Source organism: Drosophila sulfurigaster, chromosome 2L, assembly GCF_023558435.1.
Source record: "Drosophila sulfurigaster albostrigata strain 15112-1811.04 chromosome 2L, ASM2355843v2, whole genome shotgun sequence".
Lineage (NCBI taxonomy): Eukaryota > Metazoa > Arthropoda > Insecta > Diptera > Drosophilidae > Drosophila > Drosophila sulfurigaster.
The window spans coordinates 16,500,987-16,523,461 of NC_084881.1; the positions used below are offsets into that span (position 1 = coordinate 16,500,987).

The following is a 22,475-nucleotide window of genomic DNA, read 5'->3' on the forward strand; positions in this document are numbered from 1 at the left end:
TCTTCAAAATATACCGATTACTAACTACACATTTAACATTTTTCGTGGATGTAGCCTTGCTTGGCCATAGGAGAATGTACATTGCCTCAAAGAATTTTAAACTTATCTTTTTATATTAATCAAATGTATTATTAATTGTAAGATTTTTTTTTAATTTCAAAATTGCTAACGGCGTTTTGGTATACAACTCACATTGAGTGGTGGTGTGTCGATAACGGTTATAGTCGTCGCAGTCCATTAAAAAGGGCTGCCAACTGTTTTGCTGTCCGCGCACGATTGTGAATGTCTCAAATTTGTAGTCCGCTGGCAAAATCGAGCAAAACATTCAATTTAAACGCTTAAAATCAATGCAAGTGCTGCAGTTTTTGCTTAAAATATAATATACAGAGTGGATATCATTGTTTGCTATTGGAAAATACAGGATATAGAACGCTGATCAAACGCCGTAGAACGTTTGCACAAAGTAAGTTGAGCGCTGGGGTAAGTGCCCCCCAAGCACATACAAACACACACATACACGCACACGCAGGCAAACGGCATTGCAAAAACAAAAACAGAAGCGTTATTTTTTTTGTATTTGCATCGCAGCAGCTAGAAACACATACATATTCAGAAAGGCGCACACACAAATACGCATGCATGTATGCATGATGATGAAGCCTTCACCCAAATAATGCATCTATTGATTTTGCATATGCAATTTGCATTGCCAAGCGGCATTATTTGCAATATGTGCGATTGCATGTGTGAATGTTTTTTGACCTCCCATGTGTGCGTGCGTGTGTGTGTGTGTGTATGAACAGGCAGCAACAGCTGGTCTGGTCCTGTCGCTCCAGTTTATCCACTCTATTTCCCGCCCGCTTCACTGCGCTCGCCCGCCCAAAGTGAACGCAACGTAGAAACGCACAAAGCGTGCTGTTAATAACTTCACGTCTCTTGTGTGTGTGTTTGCTGCAGCTGGAGACAGTGACAATGAGTGTGAGAGGTGGAGAGACGAAGAGGGAGCCACGTGTGTTGTTTAATATTTGCATAGCGTCACGTACACTCACCTTTTCTACATGTCGCCGACACTTCTCTAATTGCGTCTCTTTTTCTCCACAGATGAAACAACGCTCTGCAACAAGTAGCAACAACAACTCGTTTGCCAGCAGCAGCAACAACAACAGCAGCGTCGTTAACATTAACATCAACAATAACAGCAATTACGCTCAACAACAACAACTCAAGCTGGAATCAACAACAGTAACAACTGCAACAACATCAACTCAACAACAACAGCTAACAAAATCAACGCAAATAGTCACCGAATGGGAAGACGGCATTATCTTTGATGTAGATGATCCAGACTTTTGCCCCGGCCCGACGACAACGACAGCAGTCGTAATCGACAAGCTAACTGTGGCCACAGCAACAAATAGCTGTGCTGCAGCACTACGCAATTTGAATTTTATAGGTAAGTTATTGCTCAAATGATTATACATACTACAATAAACATTCATTTAATGCACAACACTCAGACAAAGCAATGTAGACGTGCTTCCCCCAAACACAATGATTAACAGAAAACTGTAAAAAGCAGCTTAGCTGTCCAGCAGAGCAGATTTGACAGCGCTGCTGTTAGGTTAACAGCTGCATATCATGTTAGTTGCTGATTTGAATGCGAAGACTGTTGCTGATATATATTTATTGATAATTAATAGTCTACCATTCAAGTATTTATTGCTGTACAAATATAGCATGCTACAGACCTCAATATATTGCTCGATTGCAAACGTGCGTTATCTATATACAGCTTAACAGCGCTGCTCTTAACAGCTGCATATCATGTTAGCTGCTGCCTTGATAAAATGTAATGTGTGGCTTAACAGCAGCCTGGAATGTTAGTTGCTCATTTGAATGCGACGACGTCTTTTTGTCGATTTATTCTTTATTGTTAATTAATTGACTTGCAATTAAGCCATGCAAATATTTATTGCAATATTCATATATACGCTGTTGCTGATGTAACAGATGTCAATATTGGCTCAAGTTTCTCGAACTCGTACGCGATTGCAATTTATTTTTACAATCGTCTCGAGTAGATCAACCTGAGATCTATTTATAGCTGCGATCAGCGGTCATGCTTCAATCAACTGATACGTGGAACTGCAAACTGTTTTATATACAGATATTTTTTGCTGTTTGATTTTACTTTATCGATGCCTAGAATTACTTGCGGACTGCGTTGTAGACGTTCGTCGTTCGACGTGCGACGTGCTTATCAGTTTGCCGTTTTTTTCCAACTGACTAATTAACAGGTGCGTGGGCGTGGTCGTGATCGTTGACTAGTACGATTATATAGTATATTTATGTACATATATCATATCGCGTCCCTGTGCTCTTTTCTGCGACCCACTTGGACTTTTATACTTAATGGTTGGCCAAGACAAGCATATAAATTCTTTGCTGACTGGCTGACTGGCAAATAAAACCTCTTTCGCTATACCTGCCATATATCAAAGACCTCCATCCATCACATACATGAAAATTGTTTCAACAATTGGCGAGCGTATTACATTTTCGGCAAAAAAAACGTTGAGAATTAGCTTCGCTTTATTTGATTTGATTGAGCGGAAACTGGCGCACACTTTTATTAACATCAATTGGCAGCGATATAGTCAGCTTTATCGCTCGAGTGGCTCCCCTAATAATATATACATATAGATACTTTTGTGTTTATATATAATGCCAAAATATGCCGTTCATTGTTTGGACTTTTGAATCGCCAGTTTTCAGCTGCAATGGATGTGTGTTGCTTTTTATATTTAGAAGGAAATTTGCTAAATTTACACAACTGATCAATAATAAATATTGAGCAATTGCTCAATTCAATCGTTCGATCATCGCCCAATTGCGATTCACCAGCGATCGATCAGATCCTGTGAAAGAGAAGAATTCATGTGCTAATTGTTGTTGTGTCTGTTTTGCCGGTTTATCTGCGATTCGCGGATCTGATTAGCCTGAAATGCGCCCGCATACTTGTTGTATAAACAAAGCGTGCGAGTCGCTTATTCACACGTTTCTGTTGTCGTTGGAAATTTATGAAATTCACGCGTTTATCATGTGACTTGTTCTACGCTCTGCGGCTACGACAACGACTGTGACTCTCAGCTCGTCTCTCTGCTCGACTCGACTCTCATTTGCTCAGTTTTTCGTTTATTTGCCTAGGGAGACTACAAATTGTGCAAACATTAATCACCTGGGGCAGAGGGATTATGCACATTAGCAGCGACGCCTACAATATAAAGTGAAATATCATGCATAAACACACACACACACATACTCAAACTCAAACAGTTTATACTATGTCATTTTCCTTGTTTTGTTTTTGGCGACTGGGCAAATGCTTAAACGCGCAATTTATGATTGTTGCGTGCGGCGCTTCAAAGTCCATTTATTAAAGTGGCACTCGACACGTGTGTTGGTCGTTTTGGGGGAAGTTACAACATGCCATTTAAAGGGCGGCCGCCCACAGAGATTTGTTAAGCGGCGACGAGTTTAGAACATGACTAGCGAAGCGAAAGGGAAAGTGTTTATAATTGAGTAATCGCTTCTGAGGCATATACAATCTGTATTTAATTGTAGGTTGTTACTTGTAGCAGACAGGTTAATTTAAAAAAGTAATTTTGTTTGAATACCTTGCATACTGGGCGCATACTTGATTTGTGGATCACCTAACAGCGCATTAACAGCAGCTAAGGAAGCAGTCGCCTGTTGCACTGCTTCTAGATAACAGCATATGCACTCCAAGCAGTGCAAGCATTTGAACATAACTGCAAGCAGTGCATTAGAATTAGAATATCAAGCATAACTACAGGGTATTATACGTCTAGCTATCTCTTTTATTATTTGCGATTTTGTCAACAAGGAAAAAACATTAAATTAAACAGAAGCGAATTTCTTCAGCATTATAAAAAAGATTCCGAGCTTAAGCAAATACGACAGCGCACAGCTTCTTTTGAATGTTGTTGAAATATTTTGTGCTCTTTACTACCGCATCTGGTATACAAATATTTATACTGAGCTTAAATGTTTATCACTTAAGTCTGCCTAAAGGTTAATTTGTATTGTGATTTAAGTGGATTATATAGTAAAAATACGAGAGAACCGCAATGTTTATGATTAATAGTGAATATCGCAATTCGTATGAATAAAAGCGTAAAATATAATATATTAGTATGACTATAAGCGTTATATGAGTTTGTAATAAATTTATATGAATTCTAAATATCACATAGTTGTATGACTATGTTAAAGGTCTAGCTTTGGTAATATGCCTAGATACAGTTATAGATAATGTACTATGAATTTTATCAGACATTTCCTCATAACTGGCGCTTGAGGCTTCTACGATGTGCGCACTTCCGAGTAAGTGCATGGGACAAATGCCTTAATTACTCGAGTTCGTAAGATTCTATAAATATTCAATTGTTGGTTGCGAGATTGCGAGAGAGTGATTCAGGTATTTCCCCATATAATTATTATTACTTTGCCCCTTATCGTTTTTACTTTACTTTGATGATGATGATCATCATCATCATGATCATCATTATTTGCATCTTATCTCATTCAGTAATTTACGTACCTTCGTACAAGTCAGTACTCTTATTATTAATGAATCATTGAATCAGTTTTTCCAGACAACTTACACAATATAGTACGAAGCTCCTTATCGATATATATTTGCCAGTCAGCTGGTCTTATATCATCAATCCGTATTCGAATTGTCTGTGTAATATCCCCCAGACATTGACCCGCCCCCCTCGTCTCTCGCTTCAAGCTCGATTATCGATGGGAATAATACGAAATTTTCGCTCAGAATGCACTTGGCAAAGTCAACTTTTGCTCCCATGGCCAGGCATGCAAGTTTGCTTACATAAACGTCGCGCTTTTATGCAATTGCTTATTAAAACGACAAACGTAATGACAAATTTTAAAAATAAAACCGTTTTCAATTTCGCACTGCTACGTACCGAGTACTGACTACGTCCCCTCTCCCTTCCCCTCCCTTCCCCTCGATCGTCGCCTCCCTTCGGGGCTTTATAGCTAGCCCACCTTTAAACTGTGCTGTCTGCTCGATTGTGCATACGAAATCGTGTGTCTGTGTTTTTATGTTCCCATGCTCATTATAGACAAACCAAATGGAACGCCACGCGCAGACTATTTATACCCTGCAATTACATAAGGCGCGGTATACACAGCTTATGCAAAGCTTTATTGTTAATTCACTTCAGTTCAAAGATAATTTAATTCATTTAATTTAATTATTTTTCACTCAACTTCATTAAGAAATTGCGCACAAATATTTCGCTTGCAAATTGAATATTTAAATTTGTGATTAACATGCATATGACAATATATAATTAGTTCTCCATTTTGTTGCTCACACACACAAAAGAAAGTGTACTAAGTACAGTGAGAGCTGCCTACAAAGATTATAAATGAAAGCAATATTTGTTTTTTTCCCACCAAATTTTAAATTATTTGGCGAAATTTCTGACTTAATGGAATATTTGTTTTTAATATAATTTGATTTTACAAATTGCTTTTTTTCTATCATACATATATTATTTGTATATTTTGTATTTTGGCAAGACGACTGTATTTTCATTTAGACATCCGCTCACTAACAAATAAAGTGAACTACTTAACAAGTTTATTTAACACGTTAATATTATGTATTTAGTTAATTCATTAGGTTTTTCCATGACAGCTCAGCAAAATATTTGGAATTATTAAGCCGTTAAAGCGTGTAGTTCATTAACACAATTCTTAGAGAATGAAAAAATTCAGTTGAAAAAGTGAATACTAAAAAAAAAGTGGTTTTAAAGCAATTTTTTTTTGAATAAGTTGCTATAAATTACAAGTTTTAGGGGTTTTCTCAGGGGATTAGGAAAGTATTTAATTTAAATACAATATTCACTTTGCAGTCATTGCTTTATTTTTTATGCAAATGTCTAGAACTTCCCACAGTTCATTTAAAATATGGATTTAAGTGTTTCCCTTTCAAGGTAATTCATATTGCAAGTTTTGTGTTGTAGGGATTTGGTAGAATTTTGAATATATTACAGTGTTAACTTAGCACGGTCATCGGTATGTTTGATACAAATTTTTAGAATTCCTGTAATTGTAATTATGGGTTTTAGGTTTTCCCTTTAAGATCAATTTATATTGGATGTTTTTTGTTGTTTAGATTTGGAAGAATTGTTTAACTATTTTTACAGTATTAACTTAGCACAGTCATCGTTATATTTGATGCAAATTTTTAGAATTCCTCCGGATGGTTTTTAATGTTTTTATTTAAAGCTCATTTCTATTCTATTTTTAATTTCATATATTGTCATTGTTATGCTGTTTTGTCACCCAAACCGGTTACAGGGTATATCATAGCCAAATATCTGTAGCTTAGCATTCATTGTGTTTTTTTTTTTATGTGTTTTTGCTTATTTTTGGCTTATTGAATTGTTGCCGACATCATCAAACACGACGACGCGAGGGCGATAAGTCGCGCTCTTGCCTCAGTTTCAGTTTTAAGTTTCTCAGTTTCTGGCTCGGTGCAGTTCAAGAATTGTTGTTGCTGCTGTGGCTGATAAGCTGTCAATGTCCACGCGTCGCCTCAAATTGCGCTGTGGTCAGGTTCGAGGTGCCGAAAATGCAATTTGATGATCGAGCTTGACCTTTTCTTCAATTGCCAGCTGCTTCTTCGCTCTACACGCGCCGCTCTTCACCAAAAACAAACAAAAAATTTGCCGGTTGCCCATTATGAATAGAGTATAGTACACACTCACTGTGAGTGTTTCGAGTATGTGTATGTGTGTGCGTGTGTGAAGCGGCCTCTAACCGATTCACTTGGGTCCCAGCCGGTTATAACCTCAACGATAGACAGAGAGAGAGAGAGAGAGAGAGCGCAGCGAAGAAAGAGTCAAGTAACCAAAAGCCAAGCGGATACTTGAGCCATCGTCGATGTCGTCGTCGTCGATGTCGTTGTCGATGCGGTGGTGATGGCGCTGTCTAATGCCACCGACAAGTGTCAATGGAACGTGCGCGAAGTGGATAATATGAACCACTTGGCATTCACTCGATCTCAGGGCTGGACACAAAGTTTTGGGGGGCAGGTCAGACATAGACAATGATAGAGACAACGACAACGACATTCTCGACTTGACTAATACGTTCAACAATTTATACTATCGATGGCGCGTCTCGTCGTGTATTTGTATTGATTTCCATATAAATTACGCTTCATTCATTCATTGCAGCGCTTCATTGTTTTATCAATTTACAATTTTAACACACACAAGAAAGCGAGTCTTGTCGAGCAGCGACAACAGCAACAGCAACAATGACAACGCCATTATTTAGTAGCAATCGGTTTAAACTGGAAACTTAACTCATCTTCTCAGTTTGTTCTCTGGTTGTGTGTGTGAGGCTGCTGGGTGTGTGTGTTTGTGTGTGTGGACAAACGATTCGTGCGACGCAAATCTAACACAGACGACAGTCAAGTGCTCATCATCATGATGATGATGATAATATGGCGACAACAACAACGTCAGCTCAGTTAAAGTCAACTAAATAGTCGGTCAGATCACTTGAGATTTACTTACGTATATCATCATCACACAATGCTATGCTTACAATATATGTACATATATATATTTATTTAATATACTATATAGATATGTAGAGCTGGACCTTCTTCTTTTATCCGGACCCAACAGGTTGTCACGTGTAATTAGCGTAAAGTTTCAGTTTTGTATTTTTTTTGTCATACGAAAATTTGCATTTCACACCGAGCAGGCAAAAACTGTTAATTAATACTTGAGCTATGCAGGCTTATAGGTCGAGGTATGCCACAGCTATTTGGACTTTCGGGATATCTAGTATAGTATAGTATAGTATATAGTCAGTCGCAGCGGAAGAAGTATTCACAGCTATTCTAGTTGGGGTTTTTTTTGTGTTGTGTAGTTGCTCTGCTCGATTGCGCACTTAGCGATGCAAATAGGTTTCTGATAATGTGAAATGCTTGGACTTTATTGACGTTCCACTGGGTCCGATATGAGGGGCAGTTCCTGTGAAACCCTATACACGCACACACTTTTGTATGTGTGTGTATATATTTAAATACAATAACAAACTACAATCTCGTCAGCATTCATATATTTATGGGCTATTCGTGACGTCAGCGAGTGAACAATGGATACGTATAGGAAAAGCAGCGATATAAATACGAAAATATATATATAGAATATGCATATACTTAATTCTCGCCTCTGCATAATGGATGTATTATCCCATAAATTAGGCGGCAAATTAAGTTTGGGAACTCGAAACGAGCATAAATAACATTCTACGAGATTGCATTCACATGACTTTCCTACTATATATAATATATATATATATAATTTTGTTGATTAGCTTAATGTACTGACTCTTGACTCTTTACTATATGTGTATAGAGAGAGAGAAAATTGTTTATTAGAAATAATAATTGCAAAAAATACAACGGCGGCGGCTAGCATGAAAATAATTGATGAAAATTACTCAAAGCACTAATAACTAAAGTATTTAAACTGGCAAACAACATTATTATACCCAGATAAAGTATAATTGATGTACCCACGGCGCAACTCGGAAACTTTCCTTAATAAGCACCTTTCTTTTGTTGTTGTTGTTGCTGTTTTTTGCCATTGTTAACCAGTTTGGCTAATTGACACACTTGTCCCGCCCCCTTTTATGTGTATTATCGAGCAATCAATAAAACGCCGATTAACCGTTGGCATATATCAAAAGATAACGCCTTGACACCCATATGTAATTTATCAATATCAAATAGAAACTGCAAATTTGCGAGTAACCCAAAAACTCTTTCTTCCGCATGTTAATTGTGACAGGCATAAACTGTTACGATTATGATTGCAATTGTTTATTTTGAAGGCTGTAATCTGTTGTCATAATTACGTGGTCAATTTATATAATTTTCAAAAAGTAATAAACTTTATTAAAAATAGGGTATTTTATCATTTTTTATATTACCCAATCAAATTTAAAATTATCATTTTAAAGTGTACTGCATTTATTTACTTAACAGTTCATTTATTAACATTCGTCTGTTAGTGTTACATACTGTAATCTCTTAATTTTCCCCCGATTGCTTAATTCTAAGGCATGTTATTCAAATAGTAAACTTTGGCTTTATTAATATATTTTTAATAAATATATCAACCCTGTAAAGTGTTCTTCCAGCTTAACTTACTATTTATTTAACATTCGTCTGTTATCTTTTAATCTAATCTCAATTGCCCAATTAATTCTGGATCAATTTACATGCTTCATATAGTAAACTTAGGTTTTACTTCTAACTTTTCAACTAGCTTTTCAACCTGGTTTTAAACGATTTCTTCAAGACATTCTCTTAACTTAACAGCTCATTATTTAACATTCGTCTGTTATTGTTACATACTGTAATCTTTTATCTTTACGCCAATCGCGTTGGGTTTATCTTAATAAATTGTATATAATCCAAATAGTAAGCTTAAGTTTTGCTAATATCTTTTTAGCCAGTTTATCACCATTGTTTGCATAGTATTCTTTAATTGTTTACTTAACAGTTCTGTTAATAATATTCGTCTGCTACTGATACTGTTACTGTAAATCTTTCATTTCGTTTCCGCTTAATCGCAAAGATTAGTTTTTATCTCTTTAAGCATATGTAAATAGTTTAAGCGGAACTGTTGCGAGATTTATGTAAATTTTCTGTACTGAACAGCTGTTCATCGCAGACGATCGCAGTTGCGTCGTAGATAAAGCTTAAAGTTCAGGGTCGCAGTTTTCCCTTCCATTCTCAAAAAGTGCCCCAGACGTTCCGGTCATATAATTCGCACACTTCTAATTGCCATTGTCAACAGTTAGATCAGCTGCACTCTCGTGTTCCCTCCGCCAAGAGGTCGTGAATTTCCTAGCCAATTATCTATCAACTCGTGAGTTAAAAGCATTTTGTTCCCTCTTTCTTTTCGTTCCTGTTCTGAGTTGATGATGATCATGATGATGTGTTGATCGTGCTGCGGCCTCCCTCAATGCCACTTTCGTTTTGATGGCAAGGCGGGAAGTCAACCCCGCCCTGTTTACCTACATTTAGAGTTGCTCTCAGGTGAATTCTCAAGTATTTTTCCCCCCATTAATTAAGTAAACAGTTGTTAGCCGTTATTTGCACAAATCTATCAGCAAGCGAGGGAAGCCCAGCGCTAATCTACTACATATAATAAATAAAAAAAAAAAATCAAAACTCGTTTTGCGTTTTTTTCGTTAAACTTATTAGCATTTGATGGCGGCGCCGTTGACTTGGAATTTCTCGGTTAGAAATCACTTGAATTATCTCGCACACACTCACACACCCACATAACTGATGGATTTCTCTGTAAGCCGTGAATCAGCAGCAACAACAGTAATGTTGGTCACAATTTCGGCTCATGATCAAGTAATCAAAACAATGCAAAGTTAATTTATTTCATTTTATTTTCTTACTGTTCTTTCTTTCATTTTTTGGTGACATTTTCCGCAGTTTTGCATTGACGTCAACTGTTTTTGCAGGTCCCGCATTTGGGGCTGGGCTTGAAGTCAAGTCTGCAACAACAACAAACCGTCGATCGCATCCATATGTATTTATTTATTTACTTTAAGAGTCGAGCACACACACACACATGAATACAAAATAACATTCGTAACAACAATTGGCAAGCACTTGCACAGCCAGGCAGGAGCAGCTTTGTTTGCATAGCTGTGAAATCTGAAACAAATGAGCAACAACCGACACGAGTTGTTTGAACTGCTGCTGCAGAAAACTGTAAAGCTGAAGCTGAAGCTAAAAAGCTAAAGAGGAAGCGCATGTCTCCTCAAGCCGCACTTGTTCATGTCCCTCACTCTGTTTGAATTTTGAGCGAGGGTTGATCATCAAGTATGAGTCAACTGAATACTAAACGAACGATTCAAATTAACTCATGAATAATACAAATTTATCTCATATCTTTTAATTGTTGAAGGTCACGTGTCTGTTGATCTATTCGCTGAAATCAAATATAACTCAAGATCCATTCAATTCCCGATAATTATAGTATCTCTTGTCGCATTTTTGCTGTCAGTTTAAATATAGCAAAAACGACAGCGGAAACGCATTTCTTTAGCTATTGATGTCCCTGTCTTTTGTTTTTGACAAATCTCAGACTAAACCTTAAAGAATATCCATGAACTTTACCTGTTGATGCAGAGAAATCCCGCAGCGTTTAATAGTTCCCTGAACTCTGTGCACTGAGTTTTGTCCTTCAGTTTATTTGTTTGAAATATTGTTTGTAAATATTTCTGAAATTTCAAAATTCGCTATAGCATTTCAGATATATTTTGTGTTTATCGTATATCTAGAGCCGGTGTGTTGAGCTTATCAGGCATTAAATAAGGCTGGTTATTGAACTTGAAAATGTTTATTACGATTGTAAACGCAGTATAAAATATATACAATACAATACAATATATATTGCACACACTTCTTTTTGTCTGATGTGCTTCGAAAATATTGTCAAGTTCAAGAATAATAAAAATCAAAAGAAGAGAAATTCGTGCTTCTCTCTTTCTCACACTTGAGCTACTCATTGAGCTGCCTGGGCAAGATTTACAGCAGAGTTCAGGTAACTCGAACTCAACCCAACTCAAATATGTACCACAAATACACGACGAATAAACAATGAGATTGTAGCGCACTTAAAAACGATTTTTAAAAGGTTTTAATTTTTTGCAAATTATATATTGTTTAAATATTATTTGGTTCATTTGGTGGCCTGACGCACTCTGTCTCAAATAAGGAGGTGTTTCATCACGAGTAATTGCTGATCGACCTTCCCAGATGACAATGGTCTTTTTTCCCTCAAACGCTGTCCCAATGCGACAACGATGATGATCACGGTGATGATAAACAATAATAACAATAATGAATCTTCTCCCTGGTCGAAATGACGATGAAACTGCGCCGCATTCAACGTTGAATGTCAGTCAGCAAACGACAAGCGAAAAGTGTGCCGTAGGAATATTCAAATCTGGCGAAAAATGATCATGAAGATGATCATTACGATCATGATGCCCCTTTCTAAATAAACATCAATTTGTTTATAAGTGCATGTATAAGTGTGTCTCTGCTCATGTTCGTGTGAGGCTGTGTTGTTTATAGTTTTATATATAGTTTGACGTTGTCGTTGTTTTCGCTGCTGAATTGCATTATTTTTGGTGAGGGTCATTTTATCTGTGGCTTTTTGGGGGCAGCTCCCTTTATGTACATATATGTATTTCTTTTTTTCGTGGAGCTGGCGAAATTTGAGCGCGCGCGACTTGCGACTTGCAAATAAAATAAACAATAAATTTTCCTATTAACATGCGAATTTTTTGTGGGCTGCCTTTTTATTAGCACTTTAGCACTAGACGTCGGCAATGGCAATTTCCATTAGTTAGTACTAAATTTCGACTTTGAAATATATAGTGATCGTTACAGCTGTTATAGATTTCATGCCACACTTTTTTTTGCCACACGCTGATAAGATTACCACGGACTAGACTGAGCGAGAGAGCGAGATAGAGACATAGGCTGCAAACAGAGTGCGCGCTGAGACGAAGACGAAGATGAAGACGAAGACGAAAAACAGTGCAGAGCAACCCAATTGTGTTTCGTGTCATGCCAAGACCGAGACTGCAAGAATTTTCTGTAGATCGTTAGATGAATCGTCTTGTAGAATGCTTCTTGCATTGAGTCTGGTGTACGCGCCCTCTTAGCGCAACCCAATTGTGTTTCGTGTCATGCCAAGACCGAGACTGCAAGAATTTTCTGTAGATCGTTAGATGAATCGTCTTGTAGAATGCTTCTTGCATTGAGTCTGGTGTACGCGCCCTCTTAGCGCAACGCGTAATTTCCCTAACGCCTACTTTTCTCGAATATGTGCAAGAATTTTCTGTAGATCGTTAGATGAATCGTCTTGTAGAATGCTTCTTGCATTGAGTCTGGTGTACGCGCCTCCTTAGCGCAACGCGTAATTTCCCTAACGCCTACTTTTCTCGAACATGTGCAATTTTGTGTATCATTTGTCATTTGTTTTGTGAGTGTTGTACAAGAAAGTTGATTTTTTCCTGCGCGTCTTTTATAAAACAATAAGAGGTAAGTTGTTAATATTATTAAACTACTATTCTAATCTGATTTAAATTAAAAAATATATTTGTATTTGTATTTATATTTACAGTTTTGAGGACCACGAAAGAGCTACGTTGGATGACAAAAATAGAAACTACAAGGCATTGTTCAGGGCGAAGAATATTGAAAACGGCGAAATAAATTAATTTTTTCTTTTAGCTATTATATTATTTAGTTATAAGTAAAACTGTTTAGATAATATTATATATAAATTTAAGTACTCATTGTATTAGTTTTAATAAATTTAATTTCAAGTATAATAAACATTTTATTTACTGCATATATTTTTGAGCGTATTTTTATTTTGCATATTCCGAACTACGCACTAGAATCTAAGCACAGATTTTCGGCAAGAGCTGCACCGCATATTTTCTACAAGAAACGTCGAGTACAAATTCTGCCAGCGCAGCCGAGGGAAATTTAAATTTCCCTTTGGCAAGAATTTATACTCGACGAGTCTTGTAGATAATCAGTTCCGCATATACGGCAAAACGAAGTGATAAAGTCTTTTCGCATCTTGTGTCTACACATGACGGGACTGGAAGAAAACTTGTATATTGTCTACGAATAAAACACAATCGGGAATTCATATGAATTCGCTCGCCCGCAAACAGAGTGCGCGCAAAGCCGAAGACGAAGATGAAGACGAAACGCAAGCAATTCGCTTCAAACGGTGCAGTACTGTTTTTGAAGACGAATCGCTTGCTATTTTGCCTTTGTTGGTATTTTTTTTTGTTCTACCCATGCTTTGGCGCAATGCATGTTACAATTTACATGTGATTTGAGATTTGCCTGACGGACAAGTTTTGTGAAAATGTGAATTATAAATGAAGAGTTAATTTTCGAATTAAGAAAAATTAAATAAACATGTAACTAAATGAAAAGTTAAAATGATTGAAATGAATGAACTAAATATATTTTGAATAATTTTCTACCTTAACGTTACAATTTGCCTTTCTGCAGGTATAATTGGGGTTTTAGTTTTTATCTCATCATCTGACGAGAAATCCATTGCGATTAACATCATAAAATCGCAACAAATTCGTCTTGCACTATGCGACCTATTAGCTTACTCGCAACGCAAGCAATTCGTCTTCGTCTTCGTCTTCATCTTCGTCTTCGTCTCAGCGCGCACTCTGTTTGCAGCCATAGAGTGGGAAGCAGATAAGACCTTGCTGTAGGATAATCAGTTCTAGTTAAGCCATAAAGCGCAGGTCGCGCTATATTTACCTGTTGTCCAGGTTGTGGACCGCCTGCCTGCGTTGCAGCTTGCTCTCGTCTCACCCCTCGCAGCGGGACACTATCTCTATCCATCTATTCATCTATATTTTCTTACCTGTCAGCATCGCGAAAAATAATTTGTTATTCAAATGAAAATGCCGCTGAAACTGTTGCTGACGTTCCTTCTGGGTCTGTGTCTGTGTTTTCTTGTCCAAATTACCTACGTCAACAACCCCTCGAGAGTTTACATTTAGTCAATATACTAGACTTGTTCCACTCTGCGTATACGTACTCTCCACTCTCCACTTCACGTGTTATGTTTGTATTAGTTTTGGGTTTTTTAATTTTTGTTGCCTTGTGTTTCTGCTCTCTGTCTCTCTCTGACTATCTCGCTCATACTATCTGCCATTTGCGCGCTCTCTCTCACTCGCTCTCTGTGGCTGTGAGAGGCCATGATGATGCTCTCATTTGGTTGATGATCGGCACACAGTCTTGTGTTTTTGTTTTGTTTTGTTGTTATAATCATGAGGAGGCAGACTGTAGCGGACTGTTGCCAACTACATAAATACTCGCATATGTATGCGTTGCGTATACCGCCAATTTGGCCAGCATCATTTGGTTTTAGTGCTGTCTGCTGACTTTTGAGACTTTGTTTTTAGCATTAACTTTGATTTACCCTACGCTCGGCTCGCTCTGTCATTCTGCGTTGCGTTTCGCATTGTATACGTACATACATATATGTAGTACGATCTGCAATGGTATTGGTGCGCAGTGCACACACATTTTCAAATTTCAGCTGACAAGTTCGTTAGCTTTGCTTTGTCATATCGACTCTCTCGCTCTGCCTGCCTTGCCTCACTCCCACAGCGCTCTCTCGAGCCCACACACACATACACTGCAGTAACAGCTGCGCCCGCGATGGCAATATCAGCCAAGCTCACTCTCACTCACTAGCTGTGGTGGTGCTCCGTCATCGGCTCTCGTGTATTGCGTATTCGGTCGCACATCCGCTGGTTTTGGTATAAAAGCGAGTCGCGCTCAGCGAATTCATTTGAGTAATTTTTGTGTTGTCGTGCACGCCACTTGGTCTTTTGGCTTTTTCCTTGCTTCAACTAACTATACGAACAAGCGAGTTCCATTTGTTTCAACCTATATAAAGGAGAAAAAATTCAAATAAAAACATAATTGAAAGCCCAACTAAAAAAGTGTGCTGCAGCTTCTGTCACAATATTAGTTTATTAACATTTTCTTCAACAAATTGCGCAAAAAACAATACTTTTTGTGCACAACTGTTTTTAACTGTCTGTCGTGAATTACGCGCGCGTGTGTGAAAAGTTAAACAATCATTTGCAAAAAAAAAACAGCAAATAGTACAACAGAAAAAGTACATTTAATTGCAATTATTTAAAAGCAATTGTCAAAGCAATTTCATTGTTGTCGCTTATGCAAGGGCAACTATAATAGCAACCACCATAACAACAACAACAATAACAACAACAGCAACCAAATTTGGATTATTAATAGTGCATAATAAATCATTTGCGCCGTTAGCAATCAGATATTCTCTGAACTTACACACTCACCACCAACTACAACAGATGTAAGTATTTCCGTGCCTAAAATAAACTGACTCACACACACACACAAACACAGCGCAATATAGAAACACACAAAACAAAGTTGCATTCTTGTTGAATGTGAGTTTGTGTGAGTGCCCTTCTATAAATAAATCACATCAAATTGAATTAAATGCAACTAGTTGTGAGTTGAGGAGGCTGCTTGCTGTTGCCTGCCCAGATAGCTTCTAGATACACAAACATACATTCATAGTACATAGAGAGATCAGCATGAGTGCGAGCGAGTACAAAAATTAGAGTTTACATGTCAACGAAGCAGTGCGCACTTAACATAGCATTAACATAAACATTTGCATTAACAGCAGCTGTGCAGAAATGCAGAATTCAGCCATTGTATGCCATTTTATTGTTGTCAACTTGGTTGAGGCTTTAAATTTAGCACGTCTCGCTCATTTTGATTACATTTTATTATGGGTGCTGTGTGCTCATATGATCAACTAAATATAGAACACAAGAACAACGGCGAAGAAAGCCAACGAACAGACAGACAGACAGCAGTCATGTGTCGTCGTCGTCGCTGTGTCAAAAATAAAAATTTGCAATGCTGCCAAAATCCAAAAGATTTGCACACAACAACCAGACAGACAGACATGGCGCTCGTGCCGACTATAAATATAGTATATAGTATATAAAAACATATACACATACATACATACATACATACACCTGCAACATGTATGGTGTGCAATTTAGTTGGCATTTTGCGCAAATTAAAAGTTTATTTTAATTGCCGCCAAGACCCAAATTCGGATTCCTGCGATTCAGGCTTGCCATAATAATAATAACAACAAATAATACAAAATATACATATGTATAATATTGGTGGCTTGTTTTGTTTTTGGAATGACGCATCTCCCAAAAGTTGCGTTATGTTTTGTTTAACCGGATTTTAGCGGTTGTTCCCCAACTTGTCACTGTTTCGCAGAATGCCGTTTATTGACACTTTGTGTGTAGACTCGTACTTGGAATTAGTTAAGAAAAGCTTAAAGCGTAAAGTCAACACACACACACTGAGCAACAGCATCCACATCAACATCCACATGGCATCCACAAGCAATCAGCTGTTGTTTTGATGGTACAGTTGCGCTCAATTCGTTTCAACGCTTTGCCATGCAATTTTTTTGACATTTAAGTGTTTTATAATACCCACACACAACACACATAATACTTAATAATAACTTCCCAGCCACACACACTTAACACACACATAGACACGCTCCTCTGGTGGCAGCTGCACAACTAGCTCGTTTACCTTCGTGCGTTTGTTTACCTGGCGCCGACGTCGTCGTCGTCGTTTTGTGTTTTATATTGCCCCTGACATATACGTGCCCCCCACTTGATTGTTGCGCCTTCCCCCCTTTTTGACTCTTGAGCTTAATTGTTTTATTCAACTTTTCCTTATTTCTGATTTTCTGTTTTGTTTTTATTTTCATTGCAGCAGTACCAACAACAGCCACAACTATGTCGAGTGCCAGCGTTCGTGCTCCCCAAATTGCCGACATTTGCAGTCCACTCGCGTAAGTACAAGAAATACAGATCGATATTGAGTTATTAGCAATATATCTCCATATAATAATATGCGTCGATCGATCTATCTATGGCCAGATTGCTCATACGCCCTGTGTGTGCGTTGTCTGTGTTGTGATTCATATCCGAATTTAGCCGTTTAGCTGGAAACCCATTTCCGTTTTTAAATGAATGACAGCGCGGCGCCGCTTCGCTGCCATTCAATGCGATTTGTTTCGATACATTTGCTAATTTTTTTTTTGAGGCGTTGTAAACAAAGTCAGGGCCAGTTAGGGGGAACCAAACGCTGACTACAACTATGACTGTGACGGTGACTGTGACGGTGACTGTGACTCTTGGCCAGCAATCACCTTTATTTGATTTGATTATGCGTTTCCATTCATAGCTTCTTTTCGCAATCTTATCGTGATTTGGGGTACAGAGTACAACAACTATATGATTACTGTCTGGTGCTTTGTTGTAGTCGTTCTTCTGTGTATAAGTGTTAACGCATTATCATAATACGCCGCGTGCGCTCTTCACTCTCTCTCTGTCTATCTCGTCGGTTCTCTCCGATTGTCTGTTGCCCGCCTCTCTTGTGCCAACAATAAAAGCTGGCGACAATGCGGCGCTCACATGATCGAGCGAAAGCTGCCGCTGTCTGTTGGCTGTTGCTATTGCTGTGACTGCTTGAGTACAGTCAGTCCCCGAAACACGCTCTGCTTCCCTCTCTCGCGCTGCTCTGCTCATTATCATAATCACGCCAGCAACTGAACACTGCCGATGTCCGCCCACTGCGCAAGGTCATGGCCTGTGTGTGTGTGTGTGTGTGGCGTGCCTTTCGCTTGGCAGTTCAGGTGCGGATTCAAAGGGGCCCTGAGTCGATGATCGATCAGCGCAAGCTTTAGTATATTAGCATTCATATTTACTTGCTGTCGTATCAGTTGCTAATCTACATATTTGCTTTCGCTCTCTTTTTGCAGTCATCACAGCTTGGGTTTGTCTGCCTCGTTGCCCGATTTGGTCGGCAGCCCGCTGGAGATTAATATGGACAACGTGCTGACCATTGAGGAGTTGCGCCAACACATTGGCTCCTGCTTTACGTGTGGCGTCTCCTGGACCGATGATCATGTCTCCCTCGATTGCAGCGAATGTGGTGGCTACAGCCTCGAGCGTCCCTGCCCCCTCTGCGATGGACAGTGCGGTGTGCAATGGAAACGCGACTTTGCCATGGTGAGTTTTACATTGCATTCCCACACATATCGGAATTGTTTAACTAATTGTATTGTTTGTCTCTCTCTCTCTTTGTTTGTTTAGTCGCATGCCTGCAGCAAAGCACGCTGGGTTGGTGTCTGCCTCAGTTTCCCGGAAGCAATGGCCGCTGCAGTGCAACAACTGCCTGTGGCTGGCAATGGACCGGCGACTTCATGTGCCGCTGCTGCGGCGCATCAACTGCGTCTGGCGCAGGAGTTGTGCTCACGCCTGGAGCAGCTGTCGACGACGTCGGCAACGGCGACGAATAAAATTACACGCCTTTGAAGCGTCGCCGTGACGGCGAAATGTTTTTACAGTACAGTGTTCCTTTAATTATCCTTTTGGCGCCACACTGCGTAACAGCATAACATCATCAGCCATAAGCCACCAAGCCACCAAGCCACATGCCACATGGCGCAAGTCCACATTATTATTTTATTGCTGCATTAAAACTGCTCGCTGCCCCGCAACGAGTGGGAATCTCTCACTTCATGTTTAAATTTAGTGCTTAATTTCTAAGCTCTTTTTAGTTCTTAACTCTTAGTGTGTTTATTCGCCTTTTTATTTGTTTTGTACATTTTTTTTTTGTTTGTTTAATTATTGTTTGTACCGGCGTTCAAGTTTTTTACGATAAGTTCTGCAATGTGTTGAATTAGCGTTAAGCAGTTAATTAATTATTTGTTTGCACTGTAATAATCACACACAACACAACACGAAGCAGTAGACAGAATACGAGGAATCAGAGAAGACTACATTTAGCTTAAACTTAACCAAAAGAAAGTTTAAGCACAGCGCAGTGATAACGGTGATATTAGCCACAAATGTAAAACAAAACAAGTTTGTAAACAAATAGTGAATTTAATATTGTAGCTAAAGGAAAAAGAGACAAGCAAAAAACAGAGTCCAACGATCTAACAATAATTGTTGTTAACATTTAGTTATTGTTGCCAAAAAAATGTTGTGCACAAATCAAAAAACAAAACTTAGAATTTATGTAACAATTGTTGGTGCACATCCAGTTGGAAAAAAAAACAGAAAAACTATAAAGAAAATTTGAATCTTCCATTAAAATGCAGAATGCTCAACACGATTGTAAGAAAAACAAACGCACAAGCAGAAAACAGAAAATAAGCAAAAAAAAGAAAGAAAATAAGAAAAAAGAATGGTGGAGAAAACAATTGGGAAAAGAAGAAAGCATTACTCAAAAAACAACAATAATGAAAGTTGAAGATTTTCTGTGAAAATCCATATGACATATACTAGAAGTTTATACCTTATATATATATATATACACTACTATATAGAACTCCATAAAGTATATACATATACACATAAATATATACTATACATATATTTTTAATGTAGAGATATGTTTTGTAAAAGACGAAAGCATATTTTTAAAATTAAAATATATTCAACAATATATGAAAGCAAACCTGAATTGCAAAATCTTGTGTATTTCCTACTCTACTCGTAACTAACTCGCTTTTAGGGGGCCTGTGAATGGGTGTTGCACTATCATCTAATCAAATACTAGACCGGCAATTGGGGATTACGTCCTTATCAAGTGATAACAACAAGTGCTGTCAACGTTACATCAAATGTGGAACACGCAAACATCTGCCTTCGCTCTCTTCCACTTAATCACTTGGCAACAACCGTCAGCAGATGGCAACTGACAACAAGCAACGTGGCTGGCTGGCTATATTTATGAGGTAATTGGGATTAAGAGAGAGAAATTTTAATATAAATCTTTGAGCTGCCCTTAATTAACCGTTACACCGTTCAACGTTAACGGTACACCACACACAAAACAACAAACACATTTGTTATTGCTTTGTGTGTGCCACATTCACTTCCTTATGACTGGCTACAGGTTTTCAACAATGACAGCTGAAAGTACTTGTATCGAGAGTGAGTAAATAAAAAAAATGAAATGTGGCCCGACTGCCTAATTTAGTGGAAAATTTAAAAATACAACATAATCGAAGTGCATTTCATGAATGGCAACAATAAATTATAATAAACAATAGATTACTAAATAAATACATATAATTAAATCTATGGAATGTTACGCTGATCATCGCTACTGATAGCACTACTTATTTTTTTTTTTGCGTTTTACAACTGAGAATTCCCGACATTATAAGTGCGAACTTTATGCGAAATTTCCTGCATGCGCGTCGCAGATAAGTTAAGGCTGAAGTTATTTACGATTGCCATTCGGATTGCTTGTAAGTAAACAGAATGCATTTCACATTTTTATTAGAGTATACAGTAATGCGGTCTGCTATAAGCCATGCCGGCTTTCACTTACCTGTTTTATTCAAAACGAACTCGCTTGGGATGGCATAAAACAACAGCAGAGACTGCGACTGCGGCTGAGGCAGCTGCGACGACGATGTTGTGTATACCAGGCTGGCGGTGCATTCAGGCAGACAGCCGCAGCGGCTTTGCAGGACAAGGGAGAAGGTGTAGCCAAGGGATTAGTCTAGGGACTATTCTGTTCAGTTTTGTGGCATTTACTCACATTGCTCGACAGTTTCCTCGGCTGTCTCTGTAGTTGGGTTGGGCAAATGCGATTGCAGCTCGTCGAGCAGCTCGCTCAACTCTTGTGCATCCTTGCTAATGCTGCAAAGTTCCTCTTGCTGAAAGTCCGGATTGATTTGCTTGCACAACAATATCTGGCTAATCACATTGCCCAGATTCGAGGGCGCAGTGCGAGCAGGTGCTGCAAAGACACTTTGTTAAAACAATAATCCTTGGGTATTTACTTGCCACACTAACCATAATAGTCGGTCATGTCGTACGGCACCAACTGGATGAGACGATAGCTCTTGATGAGCTCATGCCGAAACTGCTGGGTGAGCAGAAACAGGAGCGAGAGGTGCATGCGCTCACTGGGACTGCCCAGACAATGGCGCGGCTGTGGCGTAATCAGATGTGCCAAATGCTTGCAGGCATCCACGCAGCTGCGACGCAGACGTCGAATCTTCTCGCGCAACTCGGGCGAATCTCGAGTCTGGCCAATGTAGATCAGTAGCTCACGAAACTGTGCCACATAGCAATTGATTTCCATGATGAGCTGCGAGTAATGAATGCATATTAAATGGTATACAATTAATTGTTGATGGACTTGTCGCTGGTCTCACCTTCTGGGGATCTCTGGAGGGCAGCAGCAGCTGGGGCAAGTAGATGGACAATCGATGTGCTATAATTGTCGAGTTGCGTATAGCCAAAGCAGTGCTACTGGTGACGCTGCCTACTGGTGGCAGCTTATCGCCATAATCCAAGCCTCCAACGCTGGCCATGTTGTGATGCTCACTGACTAACAAGACTGAGGTGCAGGCAGCATTTGTGCACCACTCGAAAGTATGCTATAAAAAGCAGCTGCCAGTGTCTGTGTGTTGTGTAGTATACGTGTGTGTGTGTGTGTGTGTGTAATACTGCTGTCTTATGCAAGCAAATTGCGGGCTGTCTCATTACCTTGTGTCAACAACAAGTCACAGCTGCCACACAACAACAACATGTAAATAAAAAGAAGCCTGCTAGTTTGCCAAGTTGTATCGCATGTTGCATGAAGGTAAGAAGGCACACAG

The 22,475-nt window shown here is 38.7% G+C and overlaps 2 protein-coding genes across 4 annotated transcripts; one reads left to right on the forward strand and one right to left on the reverse strand.

The window, feature by feature from the left end:
* The first annotated feature begins 305 nt into the window (after positions 1 to 305).
* Positions 306 to 19,978, forward strand: LOC133850350 (protein pinocchio). 3 transcript variants are annotated; one of them, XM_062286410.1, is made up of 5 exons: positions 306 to 463; positions 1,102 to 1,453; positions 17,555 to 17,633; positions 18,606 to 18,855; positions 18,940 to 19,978. In XM_062286410.1, exons 2-5 carry the CDS (start codon positions 1,102 to 1,104, stop codon positions 19,159 to 19,161), a joined length of 903 nt encoding a protein of 300 aa, XP_062142394.1. In that variant the 5' UTR covers positions 306 to 463; the 3' UTR covers positions 19,162 to 19,978. The 3 variants fall into 3 exon arrangements, with proteins under 3 accessions (XP_062142394.1, XP_062142396.1, XP_062142395.1); XM_062286412.1 differs by lacking the exons at positions 306 to 463; positions 1,102 to 1,453 and adding an exon at positions 15,590 to 16,079 and having other exon boundaries at positions 17,558 to 17,633; XM_062286411.1 differs by lacking the exons at positions 306 to 463; positions 1,102 to 1,453 and adding an exon at positions 15,591 to 16,079.
* LOC133850351 (uncharacterized) lies at positions 19,512 to 22,352 on the reverse strand. Its single transcript, XM_062286414.1, has 5 exons — positions 22,029 to 22,352; positions 21,664 to 21,961; positions 21,407 to 21,607; positions 21,194 to 21,327; positions 19,512 to 21,107 (listed from the first exon to the last, which is right to left on the reverse strand). Exons 1-4 carry the CDS (start codon positions 22,185 to 22,187, stop codon positions 21,203 to 21,205), a joined length of 783 nt encoding a protein of 260 aa, XP_062142398.1. The 5' UTR covers positions 22,188 to 22,352; the 3' UTR covers positions 19,512 to 21,107; positions 21,194 to 21,202.
* Positions 22,353 to 22,475: the final 123 nt, after the last annotated feature.

Excerpts from the sequence above, each read along its gene's own strand:
- LOC133850351 (XM_062286414.1), bottom strand. The coding sequence starts at position 22,187 with ATGGCCAGCGTTGGAGGCTTGGATTATGGCGATAAGCTGCCACCAGTA. Across the intron at positions 21,962-22,028 it reads CCTCCAGAGATCCCCAGAAG|CTCATCATGGAAATCAATTG; the intron begins GTGAGACCAGCG and ends CATTACTCGCAG. Across the intron at positions 21,328-21,406 it reads CGAGGAAACTGTCGAGCAAT|CCGCTGCGGCTGTCTGCCTG; the intron begins GTGAGTAAATGC and ends TGTCCTGCAAAG.
- LOC133850350 (XM_062286410.1), top strand. The coding sequence starts at position 1,102 with ATGAAACAACGCTCTGCAACAAGTAGCAACAACAACTCGTTTGCCAGC. Across the intron at positions 1,454-17,554 it reads ACGCAATTTGAATTTTATAG|CAGTACCAACAACAGCCACA; the intron begins GTAAGTTATTGC and ends TTTTCATTGCAG. Across the intron at positions 17,634-18,605 it reads GACATTTGCAGTCCACTCGC|TCATCACAGCTTGGGTTTGT; the intron begins GTAAGTACAAGA and ends CTCTTTTTGCAG.